The sequence below is a fragment of the Rhodnius prolixus genome, unplaced genomic scaffold, assembly GCF_049639745.1.
Source record: "Rhodnius prolixus isolate KJV_2025 unplaced genomic scaffold, Rpr scaffold_14, whole genome shotgun sequence".
Lineage (NCBI taxonomy): Eukaryota > Metazoa > Arthropoda > Insecta > Hemiptera > Reduviidae > Rhodnius > Rhodnius prolixus.
In genome coordinates this window covers 5526209-5548862 of record NW_027411594.1, presented here as the reverse complement: position 1 = coordinate 5548862, position 22654 = coordinate 5526209, and the positions used below count along the sequence as shown (strand labels likewise).

Below are 22654 nucleotides of genomic sequence, written 5' to 3'. Positions count from 1 at the left end.
GAAAGTCGCCATAATCTTTCCGGCCGAAGGAACGGTCTTCGCCTTTTTTGGCGCAGATTCCCCCTTGGTAACCCATTGTATCCATGATTCATCCACAGTGACGAAACGACGCTTAAAGTCCTGCGGATTCTTCTGGAACAGCTGCAAACCATCCTTACACGATTTCGTTTTTGGTCAAGCGTGAGCAATCGCGGCACCCATCTTGCGGATAGCTTTGTCATGTCCAAATGTTGATGCAAAATATTATGTACCCGTTCATTCGAGATGCCCACAGCACTAGCAATCTCACGCACCTTCACTCTTCTGTCATCCATCACCATATCATGGATTTTATCAATGATTTCTGGAGTAGTAACCTCAACAGGACGTCCAGAACGTTCAGCGTCACTTGTGCCCATATGGCCACTCCGAAAATTTTGAAACCACTTATAAACTGTTCTAATCGAAGGTGCAGAGTCACCATAATGTTTATCAAGGTTCTCTTTAGTCTCCTGAGGCGTTTTGCCTTTCATAAAGTAGTGTTTAATCAACACACGAAATTCTTTTTCGTCCATTTTTTGAAAATCACTCGACTTCCTCGATTCAAACGAATGCCAAACTCAATGAAATAGACCGATCTGGCTGAAACTTGGTGTGTGTTCTTCCAAGAGATGCTACTAACTAAACATAACCTCGATACGCGCCAGTGGTGCTATCTCTCTGACTTTGCACTGACTTTTCAAACGACCCTCGTAAATATGTTGTGAACACACTATCGATACATGTAATCGAATAAACTGTTGCACGCAACATATCAGCTGATCTCTACCGATTAGGTTAATCAATATCAATACATTCCTAGCAGTAAATAATCATGCATCAAGGGCCTTGGATGTTAATTAAATTGAAATTATCCCAAATGATGGATGATTAAGCTTTAAGATACGTTCGAATATTATATTGAATACAGATTAAACTTATTGTTAATCATTTGGTGTATTTATCTTGTATTAAATCAATCGCGAGCATCATCTCAAGGCGCTTAAATCGTGAGCGTGTGCAACACTTCAGATTTTTTGTTTATTCGCTTACAATGGATGCGGTTTCAGCATTCTGAATCTGTTCCAAAGTCATATAGTATAGAATAGAATATACAGGGTGTTCATTTTAAGACGGTAGAGGAAAAATTTGTTGCCCGTCACCTCTAGTTTCAGAATATGTGACTTGATTTTAGATTCCTGCCCGCATAAGCGGCTGACTCGCGACCAAAAGTGAGGGTTTGCAGTTGACCCCCATTTTCATATACACAGTTTTAAAGAGTATAAAAAGTTATGAAAGAAACCGGAAACCGCAATTCGATATCTTCAAAATTGAAGGTGCTAGGCCATTTCAAAATCTGGTATTTATTAATCATATTTCAATTTTTTAACTTGTTATCAAAGAGAAAGAAGAGCACGCGATAGGTCATTTTTATATATTTTTTCATCCTCTTTCTACTAAAAATATTGCCAAGGCAGTGAAGCTAGTATTTTTCTTAATATCGTGAAATAAATCGTTTTCCGAGTGATTTTTCTAAGAAAAATCAAATGTTAAGAGCTTTAGATGTTCTCAAGCATACACAAAATGGCTAAAAATTAATTTTACATCTGCTACAAACAAGAAGGTTTAATAATTATTTGGTAATTTTGGGAGAGTTGCGTTTAATTACCAAAAAAATATTGGAAACCTCCTGCCACATATTTAAGTGATCAAAATATCTATTTAAAGGATCAAACTTATTCCTTAATTTATCAAATAATGCACTTTACTCAACTTGTGGAGCATGTACGGTGCCTTCAAAGGTGCCTCCTCTGGCTCGCAAGCCAGGTTAGCCAGGAGGTTATCAACTGATCTCTGTATCTGAGGAGGCACCTTAGAAGGCAGGAATCTAAAATCAAGTCACTTATTCTGAAACTAGAGGTGACGGGCAACAAATTTTTCCTCCACCATTTTTTGCTCAGATTAACCATTTAAGCATGAAATTCATTTGAGCCGTCTTAAAATGAACACCCTGTATATATTTGCCTGAACATATGTTCTACTTACAATAGGCTCGTCATAATAAACTTCGGACTACAGTAAATATTCACTATTACACAGTTCAAGTACATAGAATATATAGGGCCCAGTTGCCCATGCATGGTTTGTACCTAAATCCCGTTGCACTCCGTTATATTGTACCTAGCCATTTCCAGACGTTAGTAGGCCTCATTATCTAATTAGTAAGTGTTAAGGGGGGATGTAGCCTACCCTAGCAGCCTGTTAGGATCTACAGAATGGTTTTTCTCAGTTTATCCTCTATCTAATCCTATCTTATCTCTGGCTACCCCCTCTCTCTAGCTAGATATATTCCTTGTTACTTTGTTGTCCAGTTGAACAAAAAAATCTTTTTTATCCTGAACAAAAACAAGGAACAGGCAAGGGAATTTGGCAAGGGAATTGGGAGATTTTTAAAAGTAATATACAGCAAAAATAAAAAAAAACGGATATATCTCGATACATTTTCCGGGTTATATACGTATATTTATTCAGCCCGTTCGGTGGGCGGAGCAAAGTGTAACAGAGATGGGATATCGGGATGAATGTTTGTATGTATGAATGAATAACCAGTGTTTTGAGAGATGGAAAGTGGAAAATCAAGAAGAGACAGAAACTTTTCTCCTCACTCAGTTTTTTTTTTCCCCAAACACGCTAAGGTCCGATATACAGACAGAAAATTGTCCGGAAGTTAGCGTGTTAGTTAGGTGATATGGGATGTACGTTGATGGAGGAGTATTAGTTCCAGCGCTTAACATGGAGATTAGGATTTCAGGAATTTAATCCCAAGCAAAACATATATTTTTTCCCCACTTTTATTTTTCTTTAGCGCGCCATGTTTTGTTTTTATCATTGTATTTACTCAGGATCTCAGTTCTACTTTTCTCTCTGTTTTTTTTTTTTAAATCTCGGAGAAATATGTTTTTACAATGTGTTTTACCCTTCTAATACATTTTATTTTTTTTTTTCAATTTATTAGGATAACAGCAAAAAAAAGAGGCCTAATACTAGGCGTACAGCTTCATAAGAGCTCTATTCTATTAACAGGATTTATTGACGAGGTGTTTGTTTACAATAGCTCACTGTTTCGTATCCTTTACGTACGACATGAATGTGACAGACTGATAAAAATAATAATAAATTTAAAAAAACAAATGAATAAAATCAACCACCGCAACGGTTCATCAGGATATTTCCATCGCCATGAAATGAATCAAAATGGTGGCCAACAAAAATTAAAATCCGTCTTTAGTCTAATTAATGTTATTTCAAAATTAAAATCTGATAGGTACACTCACACGACCTACACTTTAACGAATTTTAGTTGACGAAGAGTTGTTTTTGGAAAACTATAGGTATAATTTAATTGCTAAAAAGTTTTAAACTATTTTTTCATTACTCTCAAAGGATTTCCTTCAAATTTAAAATTTTACTTCTCTTTTTGAATTCCCATTAATATTACTATGGTAATGAGAGCAGCGTACAATACCCTTAAATGAAACTATAGAGAGAAGCCTAACCTATACTCTCCTTAGAAACTTTCTTAACCAGTTAAGCGTGGAATTTAATTTTTTTACCCCCCCCCCCCCCCCACAGTGTACGGAATTAAAATCAGACAATGACGTGTATACACGTGTCGAACGCAGGGCAACAAAACAACCAAAAGTTTACAATAGGTCGTAATAGTCACTGCAAGCGACTGTTTCCTGCAATCTCTCTGGGGGGCTTGAGATTACGGACAGAGCATTCTGTGCTCTTTCAAAAAATCTTGCACCGCTTCACGTATGCATTGCTCTCTAGTTAACTAGGGACGTAAGAGGTTTTTTTACAAGGAAGAAAAGAGCTTTGAATTCTTTGTGCAAAATGAAATCATGCTCTGAACCTCTATCTAAAAGGTAAAAACGGGCATTGCACAAGGGTTTATGAGCTTCTATTTGAGTACGTAATTCCCAATTTCTATTGCGGAGAACAAACATGTACCAACTACTTATCAATTGGCTGGCTCCCTCCACCTCCTCTCCGTATAAAATACTTGGCAGTTCTATTGGGTAAGATAAAGGAAACATTCCCACCAAATAATATCCTTATTGAATTTTATTAAAATTTCGAATTTTTTGTAGTTAATGGCAATTTTATAAATTTCACAACTAGTTGAACGTTGAACGCACCGAAATAGAGATTTGGTTGGACGTGTATACGTAGACGTCAAACACGCTTAACTGGTTAATTGATATTGAATGCTTAACAGTAAAGAGGGGATTGATTATTCTCAAACCTCACAGCCTACAAGCCTCACAGTCTACAAACCTCACAGCCTAAAAAACCTTACAGCCTACAAACCTCACAGCCTACAAAACCTTACAGTCTACAAATCCTCAGTCTATTCTTGACTACAATCATGTCTAAACCATAAAAACAGTCTTAGAGTAACATTCTAAAACAGTCTACCACCAATTGCCTTCTCTTGCCTCTGCGATAAATTGCTATATCATCATTCCGATAGTAACTTCATTTTTCATTAATTCGACCATCTGCAATTCTGATTTATCTCTAAAATTTAGGTTTTTGTGATGTTGATCTGACACGTCAAACACGCTTACTGGTTAATATATCTACGAAGTTAAAAAAAAAATGCTTAGAATTTGTTTCCGATTAAATCTCCTGTCCTCCCTCCCCCAAAAAAGCTGAAATAAAATAAAGTTGAACTTCCGATTGGTTGACTTCCCCCAAAAACGTATTACCGGATATCATGATAGCACTGATTTGAAATATGTACTAAATTTGGACTTTCTTTGTTTTTGTGTTATTTTGTGATTTCCTTTAAAATTACAAAATAGGAAATCAGTACGATCACAACATTTTCCCTTACTAGTAAAGGAAAATCTGGTGTTGGTACTTAAATGAATTTTTTGGGAAATATTCATTTTCTTTAAAATGTTTAATAAGTCGTCCCAGAAACAGGCAAAATTCAACTAGCCTAAAAGTACCATTAATTGCATTTTTAAAAAAATAAAAATAAAACTTGTAGAATTATTACTTAAATGCGCTAAGTATACTAAGTTTTAAGAAAATCGAAGCAGCTGTTTTCGAGTAAATTTCGTAGACTTCCTGGCTGGCTGATTAAAAAGCTGATTTGTCAGTTCTGATATTGTGGTGCTTAACAATTGTACGTGCTATTTTCCGGTTTCGAGTGATGCTGATCACAGACTCCACAAACAAAGAGATACCTAGTAAAATACCTTTTTTTGGGTGGGGGGGAGGACCTTAAAAAGCCTAGAAATTGTAAAATTTACCACGATCTCAATACTTCCGCTTTTCTAGTACAGTAAGAGAAAGTAATTAATTATTCACTCGTTAATTAATTACAGGTGAGTAAGGTGGAAAACTGGGCTGAAGATATGTATGTCTGTTCACATTAATAAATGGTTTGCCCGAGAGTGCGCAGCACTGGCGGAGGAATATGATGTAAAACTTATAGGTGTCACATATGGTTAAATATTTGAACATGTTCAAACTTGCACAGACCATAATTTTCTTTTCCTTTTTGGTATTGTTTTAAGGCAGCACTACTAAAACTACAAAAGCTATTCTAAACAGAATAGTGAAACTACTAAATAGTTAATTTATTCCCTGATACGCTCGGTTTCCAAAGTTTCCAAACATGTCAGACAAACAACGTCCATAAAAATGGCCAACATGTTTAATATAATTAATTAACTCTTCCCTTTTTGGGATTACCGTTATATTATTCAAGTGTTTTGGAAGTTAGTTTGGCGTTCCCTTTATTCCCTTTAACCTAATTAAGAAATACTGGCCTGAGTTTCTAACTTGCGGGTAGTTTACGGGAAGTTTACAGTGCCTAGAATAGGGAATAGATCCCAACTGGGACATGATAGTTATACATTTTTCACTTTTACTAGCCAATGATCTCGTGTTGCTTGCCTTTTCTTATTTCTACCACTTCCCCTTTAACTAATTTAATTCATTCTCCCGAATTTTCCTACATTTCTCCCAGAAATCAGAGAAAGTGGAAAGAGAAAGAAATATGAATGAAAACCGAAATTGGTTCCTTTGGTAGTTATCCTAGTAAAACCAAGAATCGCGAGAGCTTCAAAGTTTCGAAATTGCGATGTATTTCTTGTTGATCGTTTATTTAAGTTACAATCAACGCATTTTATTGCGTTATAAGCAACAATGATAACAATAAACAACTTATAACACCGCCAGCGGTAACACTCTAATAAAAAGTTTTCTTTCTATTGACACACGTCATCAGAGAGAGGAGATCGCCGAGGCCACACTGTCTTTTAAGACATTTAGAAAGTGTTGTTTGGAAATGTTCTGGAAAGACAGATGTTGTACAAATGTGGATTGTGATGAGATTGTATCCGTGTTTCAGCAACTTGTGTTGCACGAAAGGAATGTTTAAGTCTGTGTGAATGGTTTGAGATTGGTGACGTAGAAAGGGGCGTCCAACTGTAGGGCGAAGAATTTTAGACTGCAAGAGACCTGGATTCTTTGGAGGTTTGAGCGTTTGGTTGAACCCCACAGTTCGATATATATATATATATATATATTTTTAATCGGAAGAACGTTTTGTGGCTTCCTGTAGAAGAAAAAGAATTTTTAATTATTTCCGCTTTGAATTTCTTTGGGACTGAAAATACTTATTATTTTTTTTAACTTTAAGGCGCGTCAACATCTAAGTTATTTGGCACCCATAGCTTTCCCTAACGCATTGCCAGCCTTCGGCCTATAAATAGTAAATAGTAAACTAAAGTAATTGCCTATTTTTTCAGGCGGGGCTTAACGTCCAACTACCAAATTAGGTGTCGTGGACGGAGGCGACTATCAAACATACTTTACTGTAAATTTCTTTTATTAATCATTAAATAAAATCCAAGGCCTAAGACCGGGAATCGAACCCAGTACCACAATGCATATTTTAGCTTCGCAGGTCAAGCCTATAACCGCTCGGCTATCTTTGGGACTGAAAATATTATTATTTTTTCACTTTAAGGCGCGTCAACATCTGAGTTATTTGGCACCCATAGCTTTTTCTAACGCATTGTCAGCCTTCGGACTGTGTACTCTCGTTACAGACCACGCTGTCCATCACCGGACACTGTGCTGCAAGAAATTCCTAGGAGTCTAATGGGCAGCCTCCACCAGGATCTCCACATGGGAATCCACGTAGTAATCCCTTCCCCTTAAAAAAAGTGATTTTTAAAAAAGGTTTTGGGTGAGCGAGTGATTTCACGGAAGTAAAATGTGGCAATCAAAATCTTAACTTAACTGAGATCTTTTCGAAAAAGGTTTCAACGATTTCCTTTGTACACATTTTGTTCAAGAAATTTAACTAATAACATTATTTTAAGGGAAATTTGCTTAAGGAGTTCCCTCTAGATGGAAGTGGGTCGACTATTGCAGTATCATTTTTGTGCCTTTTAGATATTTAAGCGATTTTTTCTCCCCCCAGATTCAGTGAATTCTAGTGTTCTATTTCCTGAATTTGTAACGGGTAGCGCCATCAAATATGTTGCAGAAATTCTTGAAAAAAGGAGAAGAATTTTAAATTCTTTCCATTTGTGAAGAAGAGGCTGAAGGGCGCTCAGATTTCTGCCTTCAGGTTCCGAGACTTTGGTTGGTTTCACGAAGAGAGAGAGCAAGGATTAATATTTAGTGTTCGGGTTCTATTCTGGGATGATTGCGGCTGATGTGGAAGGACGTTTAGGTTTCCCACATTGGGTGAGGCACTGCCTCCCAGTAACGAAAACCTGGCGGTAGTTCCGTGAGATGCCTTCCGGTTTACAATGTGCAGCATCCACTGAAAGAAAGAGGTACTTTGATCTTTCCTTCCCCTAGTGAGAAAAGTTGAAAGGAAGGAATGGAACAGCTGATCCCTGAAAGAGAGTAACCCTTATTACACTAGAAATTGCTTCAAGCTGAAGGCTGATTGTCAGATGTTTAACGTTTGCAAATTATTACGTCTAAAACGGAAATTACATGAAAATAGGAAAATGTCAATTTCCACAAAGTGATCCAATCGATTATTGTTGTTGATAATAAGTTTTGAATATCCATCTCTCCAATATGTATATAGATTTACATATATACATGAATGCATGTATAACAAGGACCATTATGCTAGATCAAATCGATGAAAATACATTACAAAGGGGGGGGCAACCATATTGTCTGACTAAATCTAAAGTGGCCTTGCCCCTACACCCCCCAACTACTATATTGGACGTCAATATTGAGTGACATATCCAATTTCAGTCTGTTGGAGACGTCAGTACAGTGCCTCATAAATCTTATAAAGTGAAATCATTAAATATTAAGTTGGGCGTATTTTATGTTTAGTGCGTGTATGGAGCGTAATCTTTTGAGTTTAAAACAGAGATTACAACGAGATTGATTTTTTAGCATTTTGGAGAGGAAAAACGACATGTAAGCTCTGGTGAGTGGTTGTCATATCTTAAAAAACGGAAAATCGCGCGGTAAGTTCAAGATAGTATTACTAGAAGCTAATGGATCCCGGAAATGAGCTTTCTGACAACATCAGCAATCCGGAAGTGCCTCTTTACGAAACGATTATTTTATTTTATTTTTTAAACTTCAAAAGCTCATTAGTAATTGCTTATTTTTTCAGGTGGACTTCACGTCTAACTACCAATTAGGAGACGTCTAGCAAACATACTTTACTGTATTAGTTTTAGTAACCATTAAATAATAAAATCTAAGGTCTAAACTAAGAATCGAATCTACTAACCAACAATACATCTTAGCTTTGCGGGTCTAGCCTATAACCGCTCGGCTAATGGGGCGCCTTACAAGATTAAAACCATTAAATAAAATCCAAGGTTTAGACTAGAAAACGAATCCACTAAACCAACAATACATCTTAGCATTGCGGGTCTAGCCTATAACCGCTCGGCTAATGGGGCGCCTTACAAGATTAAAAACTATTAAATAAAATCCAAGGTTTAAACTAGAAATCGAATCCACTAACCAACAATACATCTTAGTTTTGCGGGTCTAGCCTATAACCGCTCGGCTACCGTGGCACCTCATACGCTTATTATTTGAATCATTTCCCACCAGAAAATGCTTTTTAAAACTATTCCCAGGAAAAGTTGAAGTTAAATTTTCTTTTTAAGTGCTCCATCGGTTAAGTGTTCCATCCTCCTAAGTTGCAGGATATAATTAGAGATTAAATTAGTAAGTAAAAATTTCAAATTTAAATGGAATTCAGAGGAGCGGAAGTTATAGGTTTTTGGCAGATTATTTGCCAATTAATTCTTGTTTAGAGATCAAAGAAGATTCGAATTATACTGGACAGCATCACGTCAAATGGAAACAATTTTATTTGAACTAGAGATTGAACAAAGATTTTCCCATTTTCAATGTTACACCGACTGTAGACAGATTTGTAAAAAAATTATTTTTCCGATTTCAGAGGACTTTGAAACCGTGTGTTTGCGGTAAAAATTGCGGAAAAAACACACTTTTGCGTGGAAACTCACACGACTCCCTCTTCCTCGCAGTTTGCAGTTCCATTTTAAAATGGGCCGTTTTTCCAACCGACCCTGTTTGGAAATCGCACCCAGTTCTTTACTGTTGAACGTGAAGAAGCAGACTCCCAGACTTCCTTTATAAACCGCATTTTGGATGAATTATCCGTTGGAAAAACTGATGTGTGATAAAGTAATGTGAGTGTACCAGAACATTTTCTTTCTTCTTCCTTTTTTAAAAGGAAATGCTTTTCCTCACTTGTGCGAAAAAAAAAATGGTAGGAAGAAGGAAAATAAAGAAAAATAATGTTGAAAAGTAGCACAAGTTGTTGGTCAATACGTTATTCGAACGGTTAAACGTTGGCACATATCTTGGTGTTCGTGGACTATTACCCTCGGTTCCTCGAGCCAGAACGGGCCAACCTGCTCTCCCTCCCTCACTCCCTTTTACCTTCCAAGAAGTTTTCCAATAAATTTCCCCGTGAAAATAAGTATGTCAGGGACTAGTTTCGGGAGAAACCGGAAAAGTGGTCGCGCCTCTAATTCTTAAGTGTCTATGTGTGAAAGGAAACTAAATGTACTAAAACAAACTTTAGCCTGTGCTTAGTTGCTTTTCCGCCTTCCCACCACCACTCAAAAAGTAACAGTAAGTAAGTAGTGCAATAACCGTCTTTTCCTTTTTTTGGAAGGTAAAAAAGAAAAGAAAAATATGTCTATCTCACTTTTGCTGTTATTTACCCCGCTGTTAAAAAGTGAACTTATTCCAGTTTTAGTTTTAACTTTTACCAGTGAAATGTGCGGCCCAGAAAAGAGTTTAAAAAAAGAAAAGAAAAGGGAAAACTCAACAGAAAATAGAAATCTATTTTCCAGTTTCCTAAAAGCGTAACTTTGTTTTTTTCAAAATTGTTTAACTTACTTTATTCCAAAACTTTTCAAGAAGTATTTTATTTCAAGTCGTTGATTTTAAACGTCATAACAAGCATGTGTGTGTTTTTTTTTTATATATATGTTATAGTAAGCTTCCATCAACTTATTACTTGATTATACTATCATTTCTTACCGACCGCTTCTTTAAGATAAGTTGGGGATCTGCCTCTTCCGACTACTCTCAGGCACGGGCTGGTGTACCTCAAGGAAGTATACTCGGACAGCTTCTCTAAACTGTGCACCCATCTGACCTACCAACTGACTCTGCACACACTGCTCTGCACTTACGCTGACGATACAGCTATTCTCTCTCTTCTAACTCAGACGCCACTACAGCTTCCTCTCATATACAGTCTCATCTACACAAACTAGAACCCTGGGCCTACCAACTGTCTCTGCACACACTGCTCTGCACTTACGCTTACGATACTGCTATTCTCTCTCTTCTAACTCAGACGCCACTACAGCTTCCTCTCATCTACAGTCTCATCTACACAAAATAGAACCCTGGGCCTACCAACTGACTCTGCACACACTGCTCTGCACTTACGCTGACGATACAGCTATTCACTCTCTTCTAACTCAGACGCCACTACAGCTTCCTCTCATATACAGTCTCATCTACACAAACTAGAACCCTGGGCCTACCAACTGTCTCTGCACACACTGCTCTGCACTTACGCTTACGATACTGCTATTCTCTCTCTTCTAACTCAGACGCCACTACAGCTTCCTCTCATCTACAGTCTCATCTACACAAAATAGAACCCTGGGCCTACCAACTGACTCTGCACACACTGCTCTGCACTTACGCTGACGATACAGCTATTCACTCTCTTCTAACTCAGACGCCACTACAGCTTCCTCTCATCAACAGTCTCATCTACACAAACTAGAACCCTGGGCCTACCAACTGACTCTGCATACACTGCTCTGCACTTACGCTGACGATACTGCTATTCTCTCTCTTCTAACTCAGACGCCACTACAGCTTCCTCTCATCTACAGTCTCATCTACACAAACTAGAACCCTAGGACAAAAACTGGAGAGTCTAATTCAAGTTCTCGAAAGTGCCAACAGATAACTTTTACTCTGCGTCGTAATTCTTGTCCCTCTATAAGTTTCAACTCAATTCCTCTTCCTCTTCTGCTAATTTAGTTCGCTACCTTGGGATGTACATCGACAAAAGCCTAACGTGGTATCCGCACACTAAACTGAAAAGACTTCAACTCAACCGACGAAACAAATTACTGTTACGAGTAATTGGCAGACAATCTAAGCTGCCACTGGAACTTAAAAGACTAATATATAACTGCGTACTCAAACCGATCTGGACTTACGGATTCGAACTGTGGGGTTCAGCCAAACTTTCCAATTCACAAAAGATACAGTCCTTCCAATCAAAAATACTCCGTCAGATTAAGAATTCTCCATTTTATGTCTCTAACTCTACCCTCCATAACGACCTCAAAATCTCATACGTAACTGACGAATCTAAATCTAAATATAGCAAAATTCTTTGACTTTCTTCCATTCTGTACCAATCCTCTTGTTCGAAATCTCGCCTCTAAAACGATTCCAGATTGTGCTCCACGACGTTTGAAACGCTGTTGGCCTCGTGACCAGCTCTAATAGTGTAAGAAACTCCAGCGAGAGTGTTGCAGGTGGGCAGCTTCTCTCCTCAAGCTGATCCTGTCATGATGTGTTCGTTTATCGTATTCCCTTATTACATTTTATTCTTTGTAGATTGTGAATAGCAAATAAATTGAAAAAAAAAAAAAACGTTATAGTAAGCATGTTTTTTCATGTTTCATCTTTGTAGCAACCTGTTCTACTTGGAAAATTTCTCCTCTCCATATTTTTTGGGAGTATCCGGAAGGTAAATTTACATTAAGCTGCTGAATGAATGTTGTAAACCAAATTTCAAATAACCACCTATTTTCGTACTCAGGGGACGGATATTTCCGGCCAAACTTTGGCATATTCACAATAGATTTCTTTGCTTTGGATCCATGGTACAGAATTTATGGTATTTCGAACTGGCTTCACAAAGCCAAATCCAAAAAAGGACTGCCTTTAAGCTGTATGAAAAACAAAATAATGTATACATTTCCATTTATAATCGGTCTCTGGCCTTAATAGAATATCAAATGAGATACACTTCCTAAGGAAAAAATCTGAATAATAATGACGCCATACTGGAAAATATGTAAAAGAAAATTACCTTCTTCTCTGTTCATTGTTCAGATTGCAACAAAAGAAATTTACATCACAAAATGCGGGTTTTTTTTTACCCCCCTGTAAGCTGCTTGAATGAAGACATTCAACAAAATTGTAAAGACAGAAAAGGAAGCCTCTTGATCTTTATTTTTGTCTGTCAGTCTCACTCTTTATTGTTATTATAAATTTTGTATAAAGAGGAGGCAGTGGCTAATAATGGAATGCGGCTAAAGAAACCATTCTGCGGCAGGTCATGCACCTTTCGACTTCCGCCACTTTCTTAATAGGGCCATACCCTAAACAAGGTTTTATTCCTTCATTTTTTAGTGAGTAAGTGTTGAAGGAAATAAGAGAAAAGTCATTTCCTAAGATCTTTCACTTATGGCAATGAAGAGAAAGCCTTTGTAACCAAAAAAAAAAACGAAGAAGTAGGTAGAGAGGGGGAATCACCCTCTTGTCACAAACAGTGGCGCGTATAACCAAAGAGTTTCCAAATTGAACTTGCAAGTTTTCTGCTTGAACAATGCTACCACAAGTACGTGAAAGAACGTGATCGCTGGACAATGGCCATAATCGCTGTCAATCGCTAATCTTTTCCACTTAGATTCCTGTTGAAGGCCACAACGCCACCGCGAACCCAATGGATCTATTAGATTAGATTAGATTAAACCCCATCAAGGCCGTGGGGCTATAAGGATGATTGTAGGCCTACTAACTGGCCACAGCAGGCTCAGGAAACATATGCATCGCCTGGCAGATGATAGCCACGTGCAGGTTCTGACAGGAAGAGGAGGAGGAAACGGCACTGCACGTGTTGTGTCAATGTGAGGGGCTTATCTAGGGCTAAGGATGTTACTTCTCGGGGTAGGAAAAACCAAGGCCTTGAGAGCTTTACCCAAGAGTCGCGCTCTCCAGCATCAAGAGTCTGATTAAAAAGGACAGGTCAGGAGGGTGAGCTTTAGAGTGAGGGGAGCCACAATAGGATCCAAAGGGGTCGCAGTGGCGTAGGCCTTGAGGCCGCCCTATTAGAATCTAATCTAATGGATCTATTGTGTGGCTCAACATTTGCACATGTTCCACACAGTAGTGCAAGAAGATCGCGCACAAACAGTAGGCAATGATTTGGGTCTTCAACAACTTCCGGTAGATAACGTTTCCCTGTAGACAGAGACTTCAATATCGCCTTGCTGAAATCGCTATCCTTTTGCTTATTTAATTATCAATTAGTTTTTGTTTTTTGAAAAATAAGTTTATGAAGAACTATTCAAAGTTTAAGATACACTATAGTTGAAATAAAACCAGCTGTTGCTTCTAGAAAGTAGAGACAAGATGACCAACATATAGTAAAAAAAAAAAAAGATAGAAGTATACTTTGGGATCTTTCCTTCTTTTTTACTTCCCCCTCTTCTCTTTCTGTTCGTGTGTTCTTTTACTATTAAAAAGTTAAAGTCACCTTTACTTTAAAAATCGCCAAAAAGTTAGACTTAGCGAAGATGGCGTGCAAAAGAGGAAGTGGAACCAGTGAAGTCTTAGAACATTGCTTTTAAGCTACTTCTTTTTTTGTATCTCTCTCCTTCCGCTTCCTCTTCGCCCATGAACTTATAAAAATTCACTCAGCTTCAGCGGCTCTTTCTCTTGCCTTTTTGTTTGTCTCTTTGCTCCTCTTCCTACAGGATGCAGGAGGAAGAAAATAAAGTTGTGGAGAATTTTTTTTTTTTCAACTTGTAAAATATGGATAAGAAAAAAAACAACATCGTTTTTATACTTTCTCTAAAATAAATATTAAATACAAAAAATCACTTTCAATTTCTCTTACGTCCTTATAAGAGGACATTTTGCGATCGTATCAAATTAATTCCAAGTGTACTCCACAAATACAAATTTTGAGAGCTTTTGAGCATGAAACTCACTTTTTTTTTAGATTTCCTGTACAACTGAAGGAGAGATTTACATTTATGAATATGAATATGAATAATTAAGATATTTCCGCTGGAAATTCGACAGCAAAAACTTGAGATGATTGCTTCCTCTTTTGAAGGAAAGTGAAAAGTAAAAGGAAAAAAAAAGTTTAAATCATTTTAAGTCACTCAATTAAAAGAATTCCTTAATCTCCAGGACATTACTAGGAAGCCAAATAGAGTACGCTTGAGGATGCACATAGTACGATAGGACACTATTTATAGCTAGAGAGAAGTATGTCCTGGGTAAATGAACGGAGAAAGCGGAAACAAGGGACGACCATTTCTATAGATCCCAATGCGGTCATTCCATGGGAAAACCCCGCAACCCAAGGGACATGTTAGGTACTTTCAAACTTCCTGTGTGGACCGGAAATTGTGTCCCGCACACACACACACACACACACACTGTGCTGAACATATGGGTTACAGGGATTCTGGGCACCAGTAGAAGTGGCCACAGACTTGAGTACCTTGGCACTTTCCAAGCCATTATCCAAGTACATAATCATTTTTTATCCAGGCTAGTGACGTAATAGGGCTTAGTAAAATCATGTTCACGTCTTTTTTTCACATTTTCATTATATAACAGCATGTTTTCAAACAACATGTTCGCAGAAAGAACATAAAGCAGCAAATAACATCAGTATAACTTGATAATGTATAATAATCGCAGAAATGTATAAAGAAGGCTGTGATGTTTATAATATTAACAAAAAAAAAATGGGTGGCACCCACGTAAATAGAAATATTACTAATATTCATCGATATATATTTTTAAGAAAATATATCGATCAGGTTTTTCAATGATTAATTTTCTCTCATTCATTCTCATTCGCAAACGCACAATTTATAGTTCCTATCATATTTTCCATTTCTTATTTTCATTTTTCTTGCTCAATTTTTCCTCCCTTTTCCTTAACTGATCCATTACTTACATTCTACCACCATTGTTATCAAAAATATTACATTTCGATCGGGGTAGGAAAAACAAGTAGTTTTGTTTCCACCAATTCATTACTTTGCCTTAAGCAATAACCTTCCAAGAATGGGAAATAGTTTTTCCGAATGTAATTTTCTTCTTATTGAGGCTGTAACGTTTTCATTTCATTACTTTTTTCCCCCCCCGGCTCCGTCTTTCTCTTTCTTTCCTAACCGTACCTTTAAGCCTGGATATATCGATAAATCGTTGTTGAAAATCGATCACCGGTCGTTTTCAAATGTGACAGCTTCATTGTCACAATTTATGCTCCACTAAGCTGCTTTCTTTTATTGGCAGTTTTGGTAATTGAACCTGTTTGGTTTTGTATTTCTTTAAGACACCTGGCCTTTTAAAGAAATGACGTAATAATAATAAGAAAAAGGGTTCTTTTGGAATTACAGGAGAGTTCAAGTTCTACCCTTTTTAGTTTTATCCAGGTTAGGAAGTTCCGGGTGGAAGAAATCTTTGTAAGGCAGAAAGTAGCTTTACTTTTAAAGCAGGAGTAGTCTCCTTATAAGATAGTTTATCCATGCCATAATTTCTTCCTTCATTTCCATGATTAAGTATGATGGCATTTCGACGAAGTACGAAATCTCGTGCCTGCTACTAAATATGGGACTTTTGTGGAAGATTTTCTTGGAAGGGAACTTTAGTAAAAGCGACCATGATCTCCATTAATGGAAGTTTTGAACTGGAATTACTTAGACATTATTTACGCTTACCAACCCCCGTTGGTCATCATGACATCATGGCGCAATACCTGGGGATACCGCGGGTAACTAGAAGCAAGCGTTAGACAGAGGTTGATGAGTGCTGTGGTCCATTTAATCTAACCCGCAGCATTTTTACAGAAACCACGGTCTAAGAAAACATTTCCCCAGTATGCCATACAAGATGGAAAGAGGAAATGGCCTCTTTTGGCCTACTTAATGCGTAACAGTTGTTTATGTGCTACCAGACACAAGACAAGACATAGGAGACGCAAAAGTTGAGTAAGCACTAGACTTAACAACTCCTATTCACGACCACAAAAGATTTGACAGCAATATCTCAAGGTCCTCCCCGAGTCTTGTCTAATCTGAAGAGAGCCAAAACTTTAATATTCTAGTTAAATATTGCTTTATAAAGGAGTTTATCAAGAGTAAAGTGCCCAAAGAGTTATACGCTGACGAACTTGGAGGAAAGACGACTCGTATGCTACGATTCGATGAAGTCATAAAATTAGACCAAGAATATGGACTAAGATCAATCAGTTTTTCTTCAGAGATTAGTACCTCAGCATCTGTATCGTGGAAGCGGAATATTGATCAGAAAAGTTTTAGCTAAACGACAGAAGAACAGAAGAAGATGGAAATCCACATATTCTTAGAATGAAGTGAAAGAAGCATTCTAAGACCTTAAAAAATCATAATGATAATGTTAGATCGTAGAAGATGTAATCACGAAAGAAATTAAAAAGAGCCAAATTAAAAAGAAATAAATCGCTTTACACAAAAAAAATCGATTTTCTGGATTCTTGAATCAATCATTTCCCCGCGTTTAGGTTTAAACCCATTCCAATTTAAAATCCATTTAAATGTTTAAATCAAAATTTTATGATTACATATAATCAAAAAAAATCGTTTTGATTGTTTCAGATAAATCAATGTTAGCAGCAGCAACGATCTCTCTGCTGGTATGTTTGCTAGGTGAGTCAATTTACTTATTTGCTTTTTTTTTTTTTTTTTTTTTTTTTTTTATTAATTTTATGATTTTAGCTGAATACAAAATTGAAGTTTGAATTAATCAATTATGTAACTAGATCGAAAGACACAATTCAGTGACTCAGTTTTTAAATAATGAACATTTTGAAAATAGTGAACAAAAACCCCTTTTATTGCACTGCCTTTAGAGCGCAAATGAAATTGAAGATAAAGTAAGCAGAATTTTATTGAAATTGGATCACGTGCGAGATTTATAGTAAAAGTAAATTAAGTAAATTAAAGTAATTAACCCAAATAGTTGTGAATACTAAATCTATAATAGTAACTTTGCAGATTCCATGAATACTGATGAATGTTTAGGAGTTGGTACATAAGCTGGTTAGGCTGGGATAGCTCAGGGACTCCAAGATCGCTGAAGAAGTAGCTTGTTTTACTTCTTGTTGGTATCCAAAAAAAAAGGAAAAACCTCTAGTGGTTCAGGTTGGTGGTAACTGGTATTATTTTACAGTAATTTAAATCCAGTTAAAATTTTATCCAAACTAAAAAAGGTGTCAGTTAAATAGTTAGAAATGGAAAGATTATGAAACCTTTGGAACGTTGAGACCAAAGGAGATTGTAGCGCAAAAAGAACTTGTAGGGAAAGTCCTCAACCTTTTTAGAAGGGTTTCAACTACAAGACTCAAAAGGGGAAGGCACTAGAAGAAGCCTCTAGTGGCTGTGGTGCCGTGGGGCTAGGTCCCGTCCTGTTTCCAATCTTAAACTTAATCTTAGAAAAATGGAAAGAAGAAATAATGGTATTGTTAACTCAGTAGCACACGTTTTGTAAGCACAAATCAGGATTATGTTAAGATATATTCCTCCTGGAGAGGGGAATGGGCGGAGGGATGACCGGCAATTGGCATCCTATCTGCCAATACCACGATCCCTGGGATTGATGCCGAAGAGCTTGTGTGGTTACTAGAGACGGGGGAATAGAAACTCCCAACATTCTGATTTGGGTTGCCCATTTTTTATTTTGGGAGGGCGCTGCCCGGGATGGTGAAGCTTGGGACACTAGGGATAATTACAGCTGTTTATTGACTCTCCTCTTTCTTTGAACAACTTCTCAGGAGAAGTTCCTTCCCCCAAGATCTGGCAAAGAGGTTTTCAGAAAATGTATGGGGGTATGGCAAGATAGGCCACCAACTAGTGGATATCCCTACTGTTGGCTTCCACATCTCTACCTAAATCCTGGAGAGTTGTTTTATGTCCGGGGGAGGTACTTTTAGTGTTAGTAGGTCTTACGTAGCTCAATTGGGAGTGCTCAAATAGATTTAAATAAAGATCGCAGTACAGAATACTCTGTACAAAATAAATTAATCAATTGTTTCTACAACAAATGAACGCAGGCATTTTGACAAATAATTGCATCCTACGCAAAGAGCAAGATAGCTCTTATTAAGTAAGATGTAACAGGAGTTTAGATAAAAATAGAATCACTTACTTATTCTTGAAAAACTTGGCAGCATATGAAAGACTTTAATTCTTACCTGTGAACAGAGAAGTAACAATTATTTGGTGATTTATTTTATTATGATAATATTACCCCCAAAATGTGTCTGCATATAACTCTCCCAAGACTTGCTCTTTCTTTTGATGGCACTCATATGAGTAGAATGAAGGTGCCGAGTTTAAAAAACGTGATAATATTCAGGGTAAATTCATTAATTATTGATAAATCAATTAAACTTATTTAGGGATAAAGTTTATGCCTTAAAACATAATAAGTAAGACCCAGCGCTCAACAATAAATTTAGACTTGAAATAATAAATGAATGTTACGATACATTATTTCCTGCTCTACAATATAACAGTGAACAATGGATGAATTCGAAACAATAATGAACGATATATTATGCACAATATATTCTCCAGTGAACTATGTGACCTTAACCGTGGGGCCATTGAGAGATTGCCCACACAATCTGTGCCCTAGATGAAGTGGCGAACGTAGGAATCGAGGACATAGAAATGCCAACCATACCAAGTGTACCTTGTTTAACCAGGGCGCTATGGCTAAGAAGAAGGGACGCTCTTGTGCATGTTAGGGTTGACATGCAGAAGTGTCTCTCTAGGGCTGTCCCCTAAATCTACTAATACTACAGCTCCTCTTACACACACATAGAGAAGCTACGAATTTATTTATATATACTTTAAAATATATGTGTTAACTTGTATATATATATATGTGCAGTGATTAATCTGAGTAGGGTTTTTTTTTTAACCAGAGCGTGCTAGTGGCGCCCTCACAATGCTGTGAGAAGTGTAATTTATCACCAGTGAAATGTAAAACAGAGATAAGGGAATCACTGATATTTTATAAAATATATATATCTTTGAATAATTTATTCACTGATTGTATATAAAAAATTTAAAAAATATATAATGTACATTTTTGTATAATTCTACTTTTTTACATATTCACTATTTCTGGATTGTGAAATGTTTGCGTTCCCATATTTTCACAAAAACCTACGAAAATCAAACAGGAAAACTGTTTTTTCTTGGGCGTGAATTTCCTAATCAAGCTTTCTTAAATGCAAATTACAAGTAAATCTTCTGTTTTTCTTTTAGTTATTACTTCTAACTTGAGCAGTTAAGAAAGGCTCTTTTCAAGTTCAATAACGAATAACTTTAAATTCATAACTCATTGAACATCTTAAATTTGAATCTCATTCATAAAAAAATATATTGCATAAAACAAGAAAGCAAGATAGCCGAGCGGTTATAGACTAGATCCGCAATACTAAGATGGTTAGTGGATTCGATTTCTAGTCTAAACCTTGGGTTTTATTTAATGGTTTTAATATTGTAAGGCGCCCCATTAGCCGAGCGGTTATAGGCTAGACCCGCAATACTAAGATGTATTGTTGGTTAGTGGATTCGATTTCTAGTCTAAACCTTGGGTTTTATTTAATGGTTTTAATATTGTAAGGCGCCCCATTACCGAGCGGTTATAGGCTAGACCCGCAATACTAAGATGTATTGTTGGTTAGTGGATTCGATTTCTAGTCTAAACCTTGGGTTTTATTTAATGGTTTTAATATTGTAAGGCGCCCCATTAGCCGAGCGGTTGGTTATAGACTGGACCCGCAATACTAAGATGTATTGTTGGTTAGTGGATTCGATTTCTAGTCTAAACCTTGGGTTTTATTTAATGGTTTTAATATTGTAAGGCGCCCCATTAGCCGAGCGGTTATAGACTAGACCCGCAATACTAAGATGTATTGTCGGTTAGTGGGTTCGATTTCTAGTCTAAACCTTGGATTTTATTTAATGGTTTTAATATTGTTAGGCGCCCCATTAGCCGAGCGGTTATAGGCTAGACCCGCAATACTAAGATGTATTGTTGGTTAGTGGATTCGATTTCTAGTCTAAACCTTGGGTTTTATTTAATGGTTTTAATATTGTAAGGCGCCCCATTAGCTGAGCGGTTATAGACTAGACCCGCAATACTAAGATGTATTGTTGGTTAGTGGGTTCGATTTCTAGTCTAAACCTTGGATTTTATTTAATGGTTTTAATATTGTAAGGCGCCCCATTAGCCGAGCGGTTATAGGCTAGACCCGCAATGCTAAGATGTATTGTTGGTTAGTGGGTTCGATTTCTAGTCTAAACCTTGGATTTTATTTAATGGTTTTAATCTTGTAAGTCACCCCATTAGCCGAGCGGTTATAGACTAGACCCGCAATGCTAAGATGTATTGCTGGTTAGTGGGTTCGATTCCTAGTCTAAACCTTGGATTTTATTTAATGGTTCTAATATGAGGAATTTATAGTAAAGTATGTTTACTAGTCGCCTCCTAAATTTGGTATTTGGTCGTAAAGCCGCTTGAAAAATAGGCCTTTCTTTACGGCAAGAGAACTTGCCAGCAATTGACTTACGAATTTTCTAACTAAAAATTCCAAGTTTTCCGAAAATTTACGTGAATTGCAGAAAGTCGCGAGGCAATCTTTGCGGTAATCTTCTTCAAACCAGATTTTCTCTTTTTCTTTTAAAGCCCTAGTTTGCTTCAAAAAAACATGTGTAAGGATAAATATTGTATATGGTACATACATGGGCAAAACAGATCACGGAATATTCGTCGACCTTACATGACAGGGTGAGAGGATAAAAAGAAAAAAAGATGGATAGAGAAACTTTGGGGCTAGAAAAGAAGACAGCCAAACTGATTGGCTACTGCCAACACTGCGTGCAAACACAAGGCTGTCTGTATCCATCCACTCTGAAGCAACAACTTCTTGCAAACACTTCTCCCCAGTCCATATACTGTGACGAAATTTACTGTACAATCTTCACTCTTTGAATATTGCATGCAAACAGGATGTAAACACACGCGCTGTTTGTTTTCTTGATTGTTTTGTGCTGCTCGCTTTCTCTGTCTCACTCCTGCAACTCTTTATCACTTTCTGTCTCTCTCTCTCTCTCTCTTCCCCCGCCCCCCAAGAGAAGAAGTTTTTGCAACAACTGAATTTCCTAAATAGGAACAATTTAATTTTCAAAATGCCCATATTTATACTCATGCATGTATAAACATGTCTATTGTGTAATGGAAAACTAAGCAAAACTCTTGTCGCAGTTAACATAATTGAAACTTATTGAAACTTTTGAATTGTTAATAAAAAGTAATTGGGTCGGCTTCAATGTAATGAATGTTAACTGTGTTGAAAGTCATTTTCAAAACTATCCATTAAACATTATTACTTCTTTCAGCCCATTTTTCTCTTTAGAATAATATTAACATGTTTAAATATGATGATGAAAATGAAAATCGAGCGTAAAGAGAAGAAAGAGAGAAAGAGAGCCCAGCGGTAGCAATCTTTACAGGATATCGATGACGGCGATGATCTTGATGAAACCTGAAGGTAGTCTTGGGGCCACTGACAATCCAGTCGACGTAATGAATTGTCAGAGGAGGCGAGAGAAAGGAGTTGAACAATTAGACTGAGCATAGGTGCAGAGTAGGTCTCAGGAGTGGTGGCTCGCCACCACTGGGCAGAGTCAGGCGAAGGAGTTCATCAGAGGCTATTCGCCAAGGGTGAATGCAGAATTAATCCATCAAGGCCGTGAGGCTATAAGGATAATTGTAGGACTATTAACTGGCCACTGCTGCCTCAGAAAACACATGCATCGCTTGGGCCTGGCGGATGATAGCCTTGTAGGTTCTGTCAGGAAGAAGAGGAGGAAACGGCACTGCACGTGTTGTGTCAGTGTGAGGGGCTTGTCTAGGGCTAAGGATGTTACTTCTTGGG

At 37.2% G+C, this 22654-nt stretch overlaps 1 protein-coding gene across 8 annotated transcripts in view; it reads left to right on the top strand.

Moving 5' to 3' along the window:
• The window catches only part of LOC141451733 (cell adhesion molecule Dscam2-like), a 414509-nt gene that overhangs the window by 94039 nt on the left and 297816 nt on the right, over window positions 1-22654 (top strand). For all 8 annotated transcript variants that reach the window (XM_074123321.1, XM_074123319.1, XM_074123322.1 and 5 more), the window contains exon 2: window positions 17298-17348. In XM_074123321.1, the coding sequence (XP_073979422.1) occupies window positions 17306-17348 (43 nt within the window). In that variant the 5' untranslated portion in view covers window positions 17298-17305. The remainder of the gene's footprint in view (window positions 1-17297; window positions 17349-22654) is intronic.